Source organism: Pan troglodytes, chromosome 5 (assembly GCF_028858775.2).
Source record: "Pan troglodytes isolate AG18354 chromosome 5, NHGRI_mPanTro3-v2.0_pri, whole genome shotgun sequence".
NCBI lineage: Eukaryota > Metazoa > Chordata > Mammalia > Primates > Hominidae > Pan > Pan troglodytes.
Window position 1 is genome coordinate 81,828,580 of NC_072403.2, and position 18,602 is coordinate 81,847,181.

Genomic DNA, 18,602 nt, shown 5'->3' on the forward strand with positions numbered 1-18,602 from the left:
GACTGATCACCAAAAGTCTAATGAAGGTTTGTGAATCATGTTTTTCAAATGGCCATTTGAGTAGCGTGACTCATGCAATATCCTCCCTCCTTGGCCTCTTTCCACAGTCAGCCAAAAATTAGTGATGAAAATCATATGAGAAGGAAATGTATCAAGTGGTTTTAAATCCTGACATAGAAACATGGTTTGCATCACCATGAATGCCGAACTCTTAAAACTGCAGGTATCTTGATTAGGTTGAGAGAGAAGTTTAAAAATCACGAGTGATACTTTAATGGTTTCACTCCAATGAAGTGGAAAGGAGCTATCTTTTAACGTTTTTCTTAACATCTTTATTTTTTGCCTGCCTGATTTTATTTATTCCTTGATCTGGGAGCTCTGATATGTGAAGTGTATTTCTATGGTTCTAAGGTAACTTTTAAGCTTGATGATTTTCACCATTGTGGATCAATAATATAATTTATCCTATTTCTCCCACTGTGGCAATACTGAAATAAAAATGTAAAACCAGTTTATCTGTTTTCCAATGCCTGGTTTACTCTTCTGAATTCTATAAATCATTCTGTTTTTCATATATACACATACATATGCGTACACTATATGTATACATATATATAAATTTACTATATATGTATATATACCTACAAATATATATGCCTACAAGTATCCATATATACCTCCTATATATGTATATAAACCTACTATATATGCCTACAAATATATATATACTCTCTCTACACACACATACATGAACCTACACAGAAATCTGCAGGAAAATGACACTTTCACATATTCAAAGGGATCCCAAAAGAGTTCAAAAGCCAAGATCGGAAGCACCAACCCATGGAAAGATGTATTTAAAATCACAAAATACTTCTGTGGACACTGAGAAAAACCAAGCCACACAAACGTTTACATATGAGCGTGATTAGGTGGGCAGACTGCCTTAATTAACTTTATATAAACTCTTGACATAAAAGTGAAAAAATGAAACATAAATGATATATTTTCTTAGCTCAACCGTTAAAAAGCCAATTACCTAATCGTGAACGTTTGCCACATACAATAATACTTTGAAGACACTTCATGATCAGAAGTGAGAAACTCTAGGCATTTGCATCCAATCGTCATTTTATCTGTGAAACTGCTAGTAAAACATAAACCTGAAAGGCATTACTCCCAGCTCTAAGGCGACATCGCTGTCATTAAAGAAAACCTGTGCCTGAGTTGGCTGAGTACCTTCTTGCAGAGTCCCCTGTCCTCGCGGAGTGGGAGGGTCACACTGGGAGAGACTAATAAGGGCAGAGATGCGTCCCCCTTCCCCACTCGCAGGGAGCTCACTCCTCGGCGGTGCCGCAGCCCTGTCCGGACTCCACTGCGCCTCTGAGGGGCTCAAATACGAATTCAAGGTAAGCTGCGCGGCTTTGCGACCGGCTCTGCACTTGCCCTCTCACACATGCCCGGGCTATGTCATCTGCTCGTGTTTCTAGTTATCTGTGTGCATCTGCTTTTCAAGAAAATGTAAAAACTGTGCTACACATGGAAATATGTTTAGGTGGATAAATAATGCACACCTGCAAACGTTCCCATAGGTGCCTTAAGGATGGGACCAAAAACGTTTGGCAGGAGACGGCCACTCTCATGTGGTACATACCATGTAGTTCGTGTTCCTATGTTCACATGATGCAGGCTTCATGCGTTACACCTAAGTTCTAGGTGGTTTCTCTGGCTATGTGTGTCTGTGAAGCGGAACTATGGAGCACTGCTGATGCGGGTAGGGACAGACATCAAATACATTACCAAAAAAATGGGGGGTTAAAGGAGCAAAACAAACTCACTATCAATTCATGCAGTTAGAGCGCTTTTTTTTTTTTTTTGACGGTGTTAGCCCTGGAAGCGAGGCAGCCAGTTAAGCGGCGTAAGCTAAGAGACGCGGGGTTCCGGTGCGGTGCCCTCGGGCCCGGGGTTACCTACTCCACATGCGGGTGTTTTTCCCAAGTGCGGCTTCTGGGGGCGGCGCGGGCGCGGGCGGAGATTCCCGGACTCCAGCCCCACCACGTCCCGGAGCGTCCGGCCCTGTTCCTTAATTACCCTGCAGCATGCGCAGCGCGGTCGGCCACAGCGCCGCCGCCGTCCCCGCAGTCCTCGCTGCAGCTACCGCCGCCGTCGCCGCCGCCGCCGCCGGAACGTCCCAGTCGCGGCGCGAGGAAGACGCGGCCCCAGCCTCCGCCGCCTCCGCTGTCAGAGTCCCGCGGCCACCGCCGAGAGCGCGCCGGCGCCGCAGCCACAGCGGCCGAGAACCAGGAGGCGGCGCCGGGCGGCCCAGCTAGGGCGCTGCAGGGTCGCGAGGAAGTTTGTTGGCCCGGAACCAAGCACGCCGTCGGGCACGCTAGCTCCCCGAGAGCAGGCGGGCGCGTAAGCGAACCCCCTTAGAGGTTACGGAGGGAGCGGGAAGCCGGCAAGAGGGTAGGCAGAGGAGCTGGGGGACAGGCGGGTGACACAGGAGCCCCCGAGGAGCTTCATTTGATGAGAAGGTGAAGAGGCAGAGGGGACCAGCGTGCCTTGTCAGCCTCAGGGGACAGTGGGCTGGAGAGCAAAAAGAGGAGGGCCCAGAATGCTGATAATAAGTAGTTTTAATAGAACAATCCGTGAATAGAGGCAAGAGAGTGATCATCGGCCACAGCTTGAGATTGGGAGATGGAAGAGTAAGGGAAATAAATTGCACCACCTCCCTCAATCCCCAATTCCAAGACGACTCAGTCCCATCTTCTGCTTGGATAAGTCTGAGGAGGATTAAGATGTGAGGATAATCACTCTGCTCTAGGGGAATTTACATCTGCCTGTTAATGGAGGAGATGAAACAAACGCACACCAGTATCTATTTTCAACCACCGCCCCCCCCCCCCAAAAAAAGGAGAGAACACCAATGCCTCCCCCTCTGCCCGAATCAAACACTGCGATAATTCTTTAGGAGACTAAAGGGAAAAAAAAGAAAGAAAAGAGCCCCTGCTCGTATGTGGGGTCTTGGCATCTCCTTGTTGTTGAGTGGTGGGAAACTTGCAGGACCCTCTCTAAGTAGAGAGATCTTTGATATGGGCCTGCAAAGCTGAGATATTTAGGTATTCCAGTGGTGAAAAACATGCATAAATGCCCCTTCCTGAGGAGGGCTGACAGGATTTTTGTGTAGGAATATCTCTTCAGGATGAAAAAGAGGAGGGTGACCCCCAGAGGCAGAAAATTTATGCTCTCTCTAGGGGATAGAAAGTGGAGAAAGTAACTGTCAGGTGCTTCCGTTAGGTTTTGTCCTACCTGAGCTCTCTAAGTGCTAAGGGACCTAAATGGGGTTTCCTGGGAAAGGAGGGAGACAGTATGGCAAAAGAGCAGGAAAGTGAACCTGAAACTGAAATGGACACGTCTAAGAAAGAGCAAAAAGGTGAAAGAAACCCAAATGTGATTATTACCACAATTGGGACATCATCTCTATATCTGAATCATTCTCATCCTAGAAAACCATCCAAAACAGATGGGAACTGTTGGTATTTTCCAAAAATGGAAAATTTCCATCTACTTTCTGGTCCTCCAGTTTAATCTCTCCTGCTGCAATTTTAGTTTATTTTCTCCAGCAGGCAGAAATGCCAATGTGGGTACACAGAGTCAGTGGTTCTAGAGGCGGAAGAAGATATGAAGTTAGAAACCATGGTAGTGTGACTAAGTGGCATCACAAATGAAAATTCAATTGAAGTATGAAAAATAAACTGAAATGCAAGGAAGCAGGGCTATAGATATGCTAATATATAACCCTGAAAAGATGCTGGAAAAAAAAAAACCCAGAATGAATAGGACCAGAATTGAGTCATCTGAGGCAGGCCACATTGAGGATGTACATCTTAAACAGGCAGAGAATAACTAGCTTAGCAGAAGAGATCCAGCAGGGAGGGCATTCCAGCCAGAAGAAATTGCATGTGTGAAGGCTTAGAGGTAGGAGCAAACAGTCATGTGCCTGGTAAGACAGAAAATCCGAGCGGGGTGAAATCTGAGATGAGTAGAGCAGATAGCACCTGCCAAGGAGAGATTGGAAAGGACTGGCTAAGAAGCAATAGGCTTTTTAGGGTGTTATTTTGTAAGCCAATAATAAAATAATCAGGTGAGCAAGTTGCATATTAAATTCGATAGAAAGATGATGTATGCAGAGTGGACTATTAGGCCTCTCTTATCTATGCATACGTTATGAAGCACAAAGGATTTCTGACCTCCTCTCTTTAAGAGAAATCAAAAGTAATTGTGAAGTTTTAAGATTATTAGATCAGAAAACCAGTAGAGCCCTTCAAATTGAAAAAAAATGGGAAAAATGGATGAATTTGAAAATACGGCCATATATTATATATTAATTTAAGATGATATTGGATCATTGATATAGATATATCTGTGGAACACAACAGAGCAAGAGAATTGTAATCAGAAAAAAATGTAGGTCAGTTGTGATGGTTGAAATTGAGAATGGTACCGGAAAAGTTGATGGAAACAAATCATAGTTCAGAGAAGTGAGTCGGTAAAACAGACAAGTTGATGAGAATGGAGAGAATAGGTTAAGTGTGCTCAAAGGGAATCCCAGGTTTGAGACCCTCTGGAATGTAGACACTAGTTTGGAAGTAACAGAAGAAATAACAAAACTGAGGAAATGTAATAGAGTTGGACATATTTCAAAGTAGTACAAACATTAGGAACTAGGGAGTATGCTTTCTGTGGAGGCAGAGAGCAACTTCAATAGTACTATTTTTTTGTCCCACTAAGTAACTGAAATTATGTTCACTGAGCTTTCTTTTAGTAATTTTTACTCTATTTCTCCATCATTCTTTTCTTTATGCCCATCATTCTACAGATGTTAAGCCCATACCTGTCTATATTACTTAATGGTTCCCAACCTTTGATTTGTTTATTTTTAGTCCAAGTGTATTGCCTTAGACTGTATCATTCTACAGATTGATCCCATGAATACCTACTAAATGTCAAGTTTAAAGAAGACACAGATAAATAAAATACAATCTGTTTTCTCCAAGATGTTCAATATAGGGAAGAGAAAGAATGCAAAGGAGTTATAGCAGTGCAGTATAAAGTGTGCAGAAGCATAAGTGGGTATTGAGCCCTGTTGAATCACAGGACAGTGAGTAGTGAACTCTCCCTGGTATGATCCCTGGTATGATTCTCACAGACTTCACAGAGGACATGGCATTTGAGCTACACGTTGAAGGCAGACTAAGTGTTTTCCAGATCGGAGAGGATTGGAAGGACTTTCCAGTAGCCAAAAAAGCACATGCAGAAACCTGTGAATTGTTAATAATTTGATGGCGGAGAGTGTTTGGAAGGAGGTAGCAGGACAGGTGGTTGGACAGATGAGTTGAGGCCCCACTGTAAAAGAGCCTTGAGTGCCTCACTTTGGAGTGGGCAATGAAGAGCCACCAGAAAACTTTGAGCAGGGCAGTTAAGTGACTAGGTCTTTGTTTTAGAAATAGAATTCTTGAGAAGTAGGGAGGTGGAAATAAAGGGAACAAGATGGAGAAAAGGAATCCAGTTAGGAGTCTATTGCAATTTTCCAGATTAGGAATGGTAAAAACGTGAACTAAGGCAGTTTCAGCGAGGATGAGAAAGTTGGTATGGATTCAAAAGACGTTTACAAATAGATTTGATAGACTTTGACAGAGATTTGATATGGGGTGAGGGTGAATAAATTGAAGATGATTTTGAAATTTTTAACTTGAGTTCCTAAATTAATGATGATGCCTGTAATTAAAATGTGTAGGTCATGAGGTTTCTGTAGAATATAATGAGGGCAGAAACTTTGCCTAAATTGCAAAAGACGTCTGCAAACTTACTTCAATTTAATTACTCCAGCCACTGATAAAACTAAGGAATAATGCTAGACCTAGTCGTAAACTCTTAGGGATATTTTGCCTGATTATTGGCTTGAATTTTTTACTCTATAGGCTTGGCTCTTCAGCTGGTTTTCTCTAATAGTTTACAGACTCTACTATAGCTTCACTAAAGACAGATTCTAAAGATTGGTGAAAGAACAGATGTGTAACACCTGTTGTTTTTGCTTATTTACACAATGTGTCACTTCATAACAGTATGACCAGATTTTCCTGGTGGAGTTACGTATGTATAGGCATACTGGATGGTGGTCAAGAAGTTTTGATTTAAAAATCAACCTACACAGTCACACATTACTTCCCTTTATAATAAATGCTCTGAAAACATGAGTTCTTTGAGTCATTTAACAAATTAAATCTACTTTTTTGAGAGTTGAGATGCCGTGTACATTAAATGTAACAACGTATGTAAAGCAAATAAGTGTTCTCTTTCTATTTCCTCCTCTTTCTCTCTTTTTTCATGGTTCCTTTCCATATTATTTTCTATTTTGGTGTTGGCTTTAACACTCTGACCTTTTACCTAACACCAAGTTTCAAAGATGTACAATGAACACTTTAAATTGTTAGATGGCTTAACAGTAAAAATGTTAATGTTTCACAGGCAGATTTGATTTGGCTCACTCAAAAATTGGTGCTGAGAGGCTCCTGACCATCTTATTTAGCAAGTCCACCATTTTTTTTTTTTTTTTTTTTTGAAACGGAGTCTTGCTCTATCACCCAGGCTGGAGTGCAGTGCTGTGATCTTTCGGCTCACTGCAACCTCCGCCTCCCAGGTTCAAGCGATTCTCCTGCCTCAGCCTCCTAAGTAGCTGGGACTACAGGTGCCTGTCACCACACCTGGCTAATTTTTGTATTTTTGGTAGAGACGGGGTTTCACCATATTGGCCAGACTTGTCTCGAACTCCTGACATCAGGCAATCTGCCTGCCTTGGCCTCCCAAAGTGCTGGGATTACAGGCGTGAGCCACCATGCCTGGCTGTACATGTTATTCTTTGTTTTTTGTTTGTTTTTTTGTTTGTTTTTTGTTTTTCATTTTAACTCTTTAGTGTCTCTCAAAGAAAACATGATGTTTGTTTACTTTTGAGCTCTGTGACCAGAGTGGTACAATGGACTTTCCCTATTTGGCTCACGGATTTATCCCCAGTGATTGTTACATAGTGGAACCTCATCCTATCAATAGGTATCAATAGGCTATCTAGAGGCCAGGTATTAATAGGATATCAATAGATATCAATAGAATATCTATTGATAGGATGAGGTTTCTTAATGCCTATGATTAATGGTAATGAGTAATGATTAAGGTTTCTTAATGTCCCTCTCTATTCATTTTGTGTTTTCTATATACAAGTAAAGATTAATAAGAACTTAAAAAAATCTATATCCTTATTCAAATATCTTTGGTTTCGATAGGTGCCTTAATGATTTCAAGAGCTAGATTAAGAAAGTTGAAGGGACAATGGCGTTTTAAAATTCACTTACCCAGCTGGTACCCAAAATTATTCCATATGGCAAATGATGGTGAGAATAATGGAATGGGGTAAAGGTTAGGGCTAGGCCTTCAGCCACTTATTATCTTTTTGTTGCCATAAGAAATATATTACAGGGAGGGCTGTCTGAATGATTTTAAGACTTTATAGGCTCCATCAATGTTGTCTACTCAAGACTGCCAGTGCTGGGCACACTCACCATTGTGATTTTGGTGCTTTGTAGCACTGAGGAACTCTGGGGTCTGGCCAGAATCTTGATAGAAATAGCTGAAAATTTAAGAGAATGCATGTAGGAATGTGATATGTCTGTCCCACATCCTGAGAGTAAACATTATGATATAACAGTAAAAGCATTTTAGTCAGGCAGACTTGGACTTGAATCCCAGGCTTTGGGATTATTCTATGAGCGTTAGTGTTTTTTATGTGTAATATGCGGATATAATACCTGTCTTCAGTACCAACATTAGGCCTGCTCTGGACCCTACATTTTAGAACACCCCACTATAGTCTTGCTCTGGATGTGCACCTGCTCTCAGGGTTAGGAGTTTACAGAGCTAAGGGGACCTGCCCACCTAAAACCTGAGCTTCTAGACCAGTCTCTGGAAAATCAAGATCCTGAAATTCCCTGAAAAAAAAAGTGATCCTTAATTCCCCGCAGCGTCTAACAGACCCTGTCGTTGGGTCCATCTTCCCAGGGAAAGACCACAGGTGTAAACACTCCTAGGCCCAAGGAATGGTCAAGAGTTAGCTGTTTGCAGGCATTAGGGACACAACTTTGACTTACTGGCATATTTACATATGCGTGTGTGAGGCTTTTCAAGCTGCAGATGGACCCAAGAAAGAAAAAAATGAGGGATGAACTTTGGTTTAGGCCAGAGGCCAACTTATCCCATATCACCTGCTCTGTTACATTCTAACTTGACATGGACTTTCAAGACTTTATGAAGGTATTTGCTGAAGAAAAATGAGAAAGCATATTATTTTTTATGAGTGTTATTAGCTTTATTTTAACTTTCAAATATTTAAACATATGGTATGCAGACCTCTTGCCCTGCACCCACACTCATAATAATTAACCCAATGCCTTAAAGACCCCACCTCTTAATACTGTGACATTGGGGATTAAGTTTCTAACACAGGAAATTTGGGCAACACATTCAAATCATAGCACCAATATTCTCCATAGCCTTCTTAATATGTACTGTGAGCCATCTTTGGACAAGTTTGAGAAAAAAATTTGAGGGCCTTAAGAAACCTCAGGATCCACATATATTAGCTTGAGGTTCTTCATTAGCCACTCCATTGAGAAAGCATTAAAGATCTATATTATAGCTTAACTTTTATCTGGGAGGAGCAACACATTAAAATCTGACAACATTGGCTTGGTTCATTTGTAAATCTATCTTGATAATCACCTAGCTGGGACCTGTGGGGACAGGAAGGAAATGTGGCAAGTTTTGATGAGCAAGGAGGTTGTGGACAAAGCCAATAATTGAGAAATCCAGGGAAGGTACCAGAGATGTGTTCAGAGCATCAAGAAGAAGCCTGAGAACAGCAGGTGTCAGGGAATGGTGAGAGGTTTCTGGTCAGGAAAAGGAGAGGTTCAGAAAGACACAAGGCAAACTTTGCCCTTGTCAGTTTTGTTGAGGTCAACCTCCCGGTGCCTCCAGCAAGGTTTACAATCTGAACAATTTGTTTTTAAAACATATACAAGGATTTATTTTGAGACCTTGATGAAAAGTTTTTCAAATGTTCCTAGCTGAATGGGCTACACTTCCATTTTATCAGGATCTGAATAATAGAACCCTCAAATAGCGAACACATTTTAGAAATGTGCAGAGAGGCTGGGTGTGGTGGCTCACACCTGTAATCCCAGCACTTTGGGAGGCCAAGGCAGGCGGATCACAAGGTCAGGAGATAGAGACCATCCTAGCTAACACAGTGAAACCCCATCTCTACTAAAAATACAAAAAATTAGCCGGGCATGGTGGTGGTCGCCTGTAGTCCCAGCTACTTGGGAGGCTGAGGCAGGAGAATGGTGTGAACCCAGGAGGCGGAGCTTGCAGTGAGCCGAGATCGCACCACTGCACTCCAGACTGGGCAACAGAGCAAGACTCTGTCTCAAAAAAAAGAAAAAAAAAAGAAATGTGCAAAGAGAAATAATATTCATGATAATGACCCTTGAAAGATTATAAGATCTTGTAATGCCTTAAGAATTATTTTTAAATATTGAATTATCACTACAGATTCCAAAATAAGTATATTTCACTGTATCTCAAGATTTGTAAATTGGCAGTCTCTTACTTTTTAAAAATTCAACAAATATTTATTGAGTCTCTGATTTTCCAAGTACTGTGCAAGGCACCTAGGATACAGTGTTGGACAAGACAGATATAGTCCCTGCTCTCATGGAACTTAGAATTGAGTGGGGAGCAATAAACATACGTATACAGAAAAAATAATGTCTAAGCTAGAGACCAATGTGCTTCTTGGTCAGGTAAGGGCTTTTGCGCATAGTAACATTTAAATTGAAAACTGAAGGATGAACACAGAATGTTCCAGGATGAGGAAATAACATACACAAAAACCTTCTCAAGTTGAAAACAGCCTGGCAATTTCATCACTGGAAAGAATGGTACCATATGAGGCTGGAGATGTGGTTAGGGGCCTGGTTATTTGGGACTTCTAGGCTGTAGAACAGCTTTTGGACTACATTCAAAGTACAATGGGAAGCCATTAAAAAGCTTGAAGCAAGGAAGTGACATGAACCAACTCTCATTTTAAGAAAAGTTCTCTACTGCTATGTAGAGAATAACTGTGGTCAGAATTCAGTAATGAATGAATTCAGTAATTAATTGGAAGCTGTTGAGGGGTCTAGACCAGGGTGATCTGAATGGGATAGTGGCAGAGAAATAAGAGAAATAAGTGGATGTGAGATGTGTTTGGGGTAACACTGACATGACTTGTTGATGGTTTGGAAGTAGGAGATGGGGATAAGGAAGACAGAAGAATCAGTGGGGTCCTTGGGTTTCTGGTTTGATCATTTTGATGGGTAGTAATTACTGAGACTGGGAAGAGCATGAGAAGAACAAGTTGTCGTTGGAAATCAGGAATTTATCTGGATGTATTAAGTTATAGATATCTGTGTGACATCTAAGAGAGAATTTTGAATAGGCAGCTGGACACACAGTCTAAAGTTCAGTCAAGAGGACTGGATGGGAGATGTAAATTTTAGATTAACCATCTTACAGATAATATTTAAAGCCAAGAGAATGGTGACGTCATCTAAGGAGACATTATAAAGAGAGGAAAGGAGGGCTCACAGATCCCAGTATTAAGAAATCAGATAGAAGAAAGGTCTGAGAATATTTAAAAGGAAATCCGAGAGAGTGTCAGATCAGGGAGGCCAATAAAAGAGAGTTTCAGGAAGGAAAGAATTGTCGGCTATTGGAGGTGCCACCAAGAATTGAAGAAGGGAAGAGAAACGGATTCTTCTTTCAAGTTCCTGCTGAACTTGGTGAGAGGCATTTCAGTAGAGTAGTAGAATGGCAATTCTTCAATAACTAGAACATTTAGTCAACTAGCCATAAATCTTATTCTGCAAATACTTTGGATAAATGAGATAGAAGCTAAGTGGCTCAAGGAAGTAATTAGGAGATGTCAAGGTCGAATTCATATGCTTATAGCTTTGTAGCCCTCTGGTTCTTTGTTGTTTTAACAGGGACCAAAGCTTCGGTGAACATAAATTTCTAGACTGCTTTGACACGTCTCCATTGTCCAAATATCAAGCTTAAGAGACAGGTACAACTAAATTTTTCCAATTATTGTTTATTAATATGTACAGCAAACAATTATAATATCAGGTACCTTTTGAATATTGACTAAGTTAAGGCCCTATATAATACACATGCATTAAATAATTTATTCCTAGTATTATTTCCAATTTGAAGATGAATAAATTAGGGCTTAGAGAAGGTACATAGCTTTTCCACAAGTAGCAGAGTCCAGACATGAAGCCATGATTGTCACCACTGTGCCAAACTACTAATTTATCAACCAATAGAAATCACTTTTGGTTAAAAATATAACCATGGATTTCTCTAAAAATAAGATCAATATTTATGAGTTCCTTCCTTTGAAATAAAATTAATTTCTTTAACAGTTACCAACTGACTTGAAATAATAGCTAGGATAATTTTGCAAAGTCATATGAGGATTAGGACTATATCTAGATGAGAGAATTCAAAAGAAATAAGGCTTAAAACCAGCTGTTTGATATTTAGAACGACACATACAGTTTTAATATTGCAATTGCCACTTCTAGCTATTCACCCAGAAAGATCTGAAATCTTGAATTAATTTTAAAATGCTGATCTTAGGGTATTTGGCACACACAGAATACCAAAGAAGATGGTGGCTTTAGTTTTTTTCCAGAGTGTCTACTGATAGAATTTAGACACTGGTATAATGAATTCTTTTATATTTGACTCTTAATTAAACTTTGAATGATGGCACGCAAGTGATATGACATTTATTTGCATATTTAGACCTCTTAGAATAGCTATTTTAATAATACTGCAATTACCAAATACACTGAGGGAGCCATTATATTTTCACTTGCAATTTATTTCCACATTAGTTGCTTCACTAAAAAAATTAAATGATGTTTAAGTTTTCCATTACAGGGGTCCTATTTACTAAATCTTTTATTTCAGTACCAAAGGAGTAGAAGTGTACATTCAGAAAGACAAAAAATTATTGGAGGTAATACATTAATATTAAATATGATGTCAATGGCAGCTCAGGTGAGGTAGGCGTTGCACGTATTCATTTTTTCTTTATAAACATAAGGCAAGATTACTTTTCACATGTGCAGTAATCACTTCAGTAACAGTGATTATTCAATCCAATAACAACATAGTTAAGTTTATAGAAAACATGACATCAATTAAGCCAAAATATGTAAAACTAATATTCAGAAGGAAAAACAGACTTGTGAATAATATAATTATATTTTAATAATATGAATCATTGTATATTATACAATGCAAAAAGCATAGGCAACTTAAACAACTGGATTAAAAAAATGGGCAAAGGAGGCTGGGCATGGTGGCTCATGCCTGTAATCCCAGCACTTTGGGAGGCCAAGGTGGGCAGATCACGAGGTCAGGAGTTCAAGACCAGCCTGGCCCCATCTCTACTAAAAATACAAAAATTAGCTGGGCATAGTGGCACGTGCCTGTAATCCCAGCTACTCGAGAGACTGAGGCAGGAGAATTGCTTGAACCAGGACCTGGGAAGTGGAGGTCGCAGTGAGCCGAGATTGCGCCACTGCTCTCTAGCCTGGGCTACAGAGCGAAACTCTGTCTCCAAAATAAATAAATAAATAAAAGGGCAAAGGGCAAAGGAGTTGAATAGACATGTCTCCAAAGAAGATACACAAATGATTGGTAAGCACCTGAAAAGATGTTCAACATCACTAATACATAGGGAGATGCAAATCAAATGCACAGTGAGATACCATCTGACACCCATTAGGATAGTAATTATATATATATATTTATTTCTTTTATTTATTTATTTATTTTTGAGATGGAGTGTTGCTCTGTCACCCAGGCTGGAGTTCAGTGGCGCAATCTCAGCTCACTGCAACCTCCACCTCCCAGGTTCAAGTGATTCTCCTGCCTCAGCCTTCCGAGTAGCTGGGACTACAGGTGCCCGCCACCGTGCCTAATTTTTTTATATTTTTAGTAGAGAAGGGGTTTCTCCATATTGGCCAGGATGGTCTCAATCTCTTTACCTTGTGATCGCCTGCCTCGGCCTTCCAAAGTGCTGGGATTACAGGCATGAGCCACCACGCTCGGCCTGTATATATATTTTTTAAAAGACAAAATAGCAAGCATTATCTAGGATATGGAGAAATTGGAGCCCTTGTGCATTGTTAGTAAGAATGAAAATCGTGCAGCTGTTATAGAAAACAGTAGTCTTGTTTCTCAGAAAATTAAAAATAGAATTATTGTATTGTATTGTTAGCAATTTTACTTCTGATTCTATATACCCAAAAGAATTGAAAGCAGGGACTCAAACAGATATTTGTATATCCATGTTCATAGTAGTATTATTCACAATAGCCAAAAGATGGGAGCAACCCAAATGTCCATTGATGGATGAACAGACAAAATGTGGTATATACATACAATGAAATATTATTCAGCTTTAAAAGAGGAGGAAGTTCTGAAACAATGTACAAAATGATGAACCTTTAGGACATATGTTAAGTGAAATAAAGTCATAAAACAGATACAAATACTGAATGATTCCACTTATATGAAGTACCTAGATTAGTCAAAATCATAGAGAAAGAAAGTAGAATGAAGGCTGCTTGGAGTTGGGGGAGAGGAAAATGGGAAATTATTTTTTAATGAGCACAGAGTTTCAGTTTTGCAAAATGAAAAAAGTTCTGCAGATGGCGGGGATGGTTGCACAGCAATATAAATTTATTTAATTCCACTGAACTTTGTATTTAAAAATGGTTATGAATATAAATTTTATATTGTGTGTATTTGACCACAATGTTTAAAAATAAAAAAGTGTCAGTTTAAGTGTAGTTGCTTAAAAAAATTTAAAAGCAGAGAAAATTTAACTGATAAGAAGCTGTATCAACATCAATAACTAACTAGAAACTAATCTGAAAATCTTTTCAGAGCTCTTATCATACAGATTAAGGTATCTATTGAGATACACCATTGCATATATAATCATATTTCCTGTTATATGATGATATATGATGTAACATTGATTGGTTTTGCTTTGGTAACATTTTCTGGAGATGTTGAAAGGAGCTGCATACAATAAACTTTATTCAAATTTTTTTTTTTCTGTTGCAGATCTGTGGCCGTTCACATGGTTTCAAGGCACAATGAGACTCACTGGCCCTTGGAAACTTTGGCTTTGGATGTCAATATTTCTGCTTCCTGCTTCCACTTCCGTGACCGTTAGGGACAAGACAGGTATCCAGGCCAACTCTTTGCCTAATCACCAAATGTTATTTATAGCCTTTAAGTCATTAAAACAAATCTTGTTAAGATTGAAAAGGCCATAGATTAATGTACTATAACAGAATAAATTACAATTCATTGCTTTCTTCCATTGATCTTCCCATGATGCACATTAGGAATTCCTAAAATTACCTCATTTTTTTCATATGCATAGTATATTAGTCTATGTTTCCTTTCATCTTCAATATTTACAAGTATACATACATGCATGTGTGCCTCTGTGTGTATATATGACATTATGTATCTTTCCCTTTCCTCTTCAATAATTATTCAAGTTATAAGTATGGAAACTCATTACTAATTAGGATTGACAAGGACATATCTAATCTTAATTAGGAAAAAGTGAAAAATCGGATAGGAGGTATAAAAGGAAATGTAGTTTAATTATATGTTCATTTTGTAGTATCTCAGATGAGGCAAACAAAAGGTTGACAGATCTTTAGAGCACCTTTTGAACTAAATAGACAATATTTGCAATTATTAAATGTATCAGTCTTTTCATAAATATTTCCAAAAGGCTTAAGGGCAATTTGAAATATTTACCTTCATCTCTGCTTTTTTAAATTGATTATGTGGTTAATTTGGAAGACTTTTCTTGAACATTGAGTGTGTATAAGTTACTCAGCTAAATGTAATTCATATTACAAGGTTGAATTAGACACATTGGAGAAGCCATTTGCTAGGGAAAGAGAAACTTCATCTCTCCTATGCAAACGATCACATATAATGTATTCTGATGATAATCACATATGATTATGTACTCTGAGACTGTATTATTGTGCCTATTGTTTTGAATATTTTTTCAATAATTTTTGCTAAACAAGTATAAACCCACTCTAGAGAGACTTTTGAGTTTGAGACACACATAAAATATAATTACTCATAAAGATCTAACACATCGTAGTCTTTCAGAGTGTTATGTAAGTCTTTATGATTTTTTATTATTTGGCAGAAGGTGCATTTCCTAAAATAATTCACATGAAAGTTTGAATATTCTGTTATTGTACAAAAGACATCCTGTGGCTGTCATACAATTTGGGGGGGAAACTCTTTCTTCAGTGAGAAATTAATCAGCTGTGACTCATGGCAACTACAACTATGTAAAAAAGGAAAAGAGATGTTACAGCAGCGGAGTTTATTCTGATACTATTTCTACTCTTCTGAATTTGTCTTTTTTGTAAAGAAATATAGTAGGTAATGTGCTTTGCAATTTAATCTGATATGACAGGACTTTTTTAGTTAGAAGGAAGAATGAATCTTTGGTTGAATAGGGACAGTTTTTAGGCACATGCTAGTGGGTAGTAAATGTTCTTGATGATAGCAAGGATTTGAAGGACCTAAATAAATGGTTCTCCAATTTTAGCATGAAAAAGAATCACCTGACGTATTTGATTCCTGAGGCCTCCTATCGCATATTCCCATTTTGCAGGTCGTACTGGGGTGGGATTTGGTAATTTACATCTTTAACAAGCTCCACAGATGAATCTAATGCAGGATTATCTGAGGAAAACTCTTAGAGAAACACTTACCTTTGGGATAATTAACAGACATTTTGGTTTTCTTTTTTCTTTTCACCTGGTTACCTTGCATTTTATGCACCATTTTATGCCAAGGTTCCCTTTTTTTGTTATTTTATTTTATTGATTGCTTTTAGTAACTTTTTAAAATTGTGATAAGAACACTTAACATGAAGTCTGCCCTCTTAACAAATTTTTAAGTGTATAACACAGTACTGTTAATTATAAACACGGTACTATACAGCAGATGTCTAGAACGTAATCATCTTGCATAACTAACACTTCCCCATCTTGGGATTCCCCTGAATGTTTGCTTTTGTAGCTCTAGTATCTCAACTCTTTAATCAGGTTACATGATGTATAGGACTACCAAAATGCATATATTCTGATCCAATTTACTTTGCTGAATTAATCTTTTGAAAGATTTTCCCAACAATGTGAATTCAAAATTAATCTGAACCCTAACAAGATTCACTTAACATGAAGCATTAAGGGAAATTAATAAAAGAAAAAATTACGTTTGTTTTTATCATGCTATTTGGTAGAGGGTGTTCGTAAAGCAACACGTACTGAATGTGTGATGGAAATTGCTTAACTTCAAGTATCATTTGCATTAATTGAAAATGTCAGCACAGCACTATCAAAGGGATTGTTGAAGAAGATGACAAGCTGGGCATGGCCTGGAAGGAGACCCTTCTTGTGTCTTGTGTATCTGGTTCACAGCGCAAGGTTCCCTTTTTAGTTTCCTCATGTGCAGACCTGCGCGTGTGGTCACTAACCATTTACCGGAGGGAAGTGATTACATCTAAAAATAAAATATAACAAATCTGAGAGACAGTCTAGGGTTTCAGGGCTGGAGTCTGTGAAGTTGTCAACAGTTTACTATTAAACCTAAATATATGACAGATAGATTGGACCTTTTAATTGCTGTACCTTAACTCTATGGTATGTTAAATAGTTACCTGGAATTGTCACCGTTGGGACAGAATTTAAGAGTAATATGGAGAGCTTCAATAATAACTTGAATTTTAAAATTTTGAAGGTATTAGAAATTCAGTCATTTCATATTCTTTCATCAATTTGCCTATTGAGATCATGGGATAAGATATATTTGTTTATTTTCCCACTGCAAATGAACTTCCATTTGAATGTGGCAGTTTCAGCTCAGTTACTTGTCAAAAGAAGGTGGGGAAGAGAATTGTGTTAAAATATATACAATGCTAGAAAATCTCAAAACTTGCTTTAATTAGTTGCTTAAAACTCTTTCCTCTAATATAGACTATGTATCAAATAATTAAAGTTTCATCTACTTTCTTTCATCTGTTCTAAGGCAAAAGTACTATATCATCATAAAAAGCAATAAGAAACAGAAAACCAGAGTTTAAAAAAACAGGCTAAATAAATAGAAATGACAGAATGCTTTTTAAATAACACATTTTCCTTTCATTATGATAAATCCTCAGTTTAAGTGTCCAGATTGACTTGATTATAAATTTAAATTTAGGCCTGTAACTATTCATATAAGCCCTTCTAAGGTAGTTTTCTATTAATTACAAGGAATTACAAGGAAAAAAACCTATTATTCCAAAATGTGGCTTTTACTAGTTGGCAAACACTTCACGCTTAAACTCAGAGTAAAATGTATGCTGTTATATAGAGAATTTTATTTTGTGTTTTTAAGAAATTCTTGTGTTCAACATTGGTACCATGTAAAAATCCTTCATTGACAAATGTACTTTGTAACTCCTAAATTTTGAAAGTGGAGGAAAGCTTCACAATGATTAGATAAATAATGTAGCTTCTAACTAGGTATTTTCCTTTGGAAGAATTGGACATTTAAGCAGAGGCATGAAGGCAGTGTGAGGGCAAGGCACGTGAACACCTGGAAAGCAGTCACTTGGTCCCCAGGCTCTGAGGCGGCGGCATGCTTGGCATGTGGAAGAAATAGCAAGAAAAACTGGGAGACTGGAGCCAAGTGAATGAGGGGGAGGAGGTGTGAGGGTACATGCTCCTGAGAAATGCATCTGTGCTTTCTGTGTTGTCAAAATCTAATTTCTAAGCCTGCAAGGTCAAAGGCTAGACCTTGGACACTGGTAAATTCACCAAAGCAATAAATCCTGTCCTATGAGACCTCTTGGAAGATGGTCAACCTTTGCCATGTAGGACCCTTCCCGGATATCAGGTGGACAGGCAGGCTTCTGAATGTATGCCCCTCATTACCTCTTGGAAGCCTTATGTCACAGTTAATTGAATATTGTCATATTGTATTATTCATAATACATTGTTATTAAAGTACAGATGTGTGGAGATATGTGCATTTTAGCAAAGTTAAAATATAAGTTATATCTTGACCAGACAAATTATGTTTTCTTTCCCTGCAATCAGCAAACTGGTGTATAAGTAATACAAGAACCCTCACTAAACTGCAAAGAGTATAACAGAACTCGTTTACATTTATTTTGCACGAGGACTGTAACTTTGATTTTCCCATTTGTTTTTGTATTACCCAAGGAATGACCTCATCCCCTGGCTTTTCCTAAGGCCAGAAGCCTCTGTGTCCAGAGAGCAACTAGTCCATTTTCAGTCTGAGTATCAGCAGTATACACAGATCTT

At 38.6% G+C, this 18,602-nt stretch overlaps 1 protein-coding gene across 5 annotated transcripts in view; it reads left to right on the forward strand.

Moving 5' to 3' along the window:
- The first annotated feature begins 1,138 nt into the window (after positions 1 to 1,138).
- COL19A1 (collagen type XIX alpha 1 chain) overlaps positions 1,139 to 18,602 on the forward strand; it is a 339,181-nt gene continuing 321,717 nt past the window's right edge. For 2 of the 5 annotated variants that reach the window (XM_001135236.6, XM_063813156.1), the window contains exons 1-2: positions 1,139 to 1,409; positions 14,302 to 14,424. In XM_001135236.6, the coding sequence (XP_001135236.3) occupies positions 14,334 to 14,424 (91 nt within the window). In that variant the 5' untranslated portion in view covers positions 1,139 to 1,409; positions 14,302 to 14,333. Of the gene's footprint in view, positions 1,410 to 1,722; positions 1,775 to 1,907; positions 2,416 to 11,135; positions 11,216 to 14,301; positions 14,425 to 18,602 lie in introns of those variants that run through there. The other 3 variants (XM_016955765.4, XM_016955766.4, XM_016955764.4) reach the window with 3 other exon arrangements.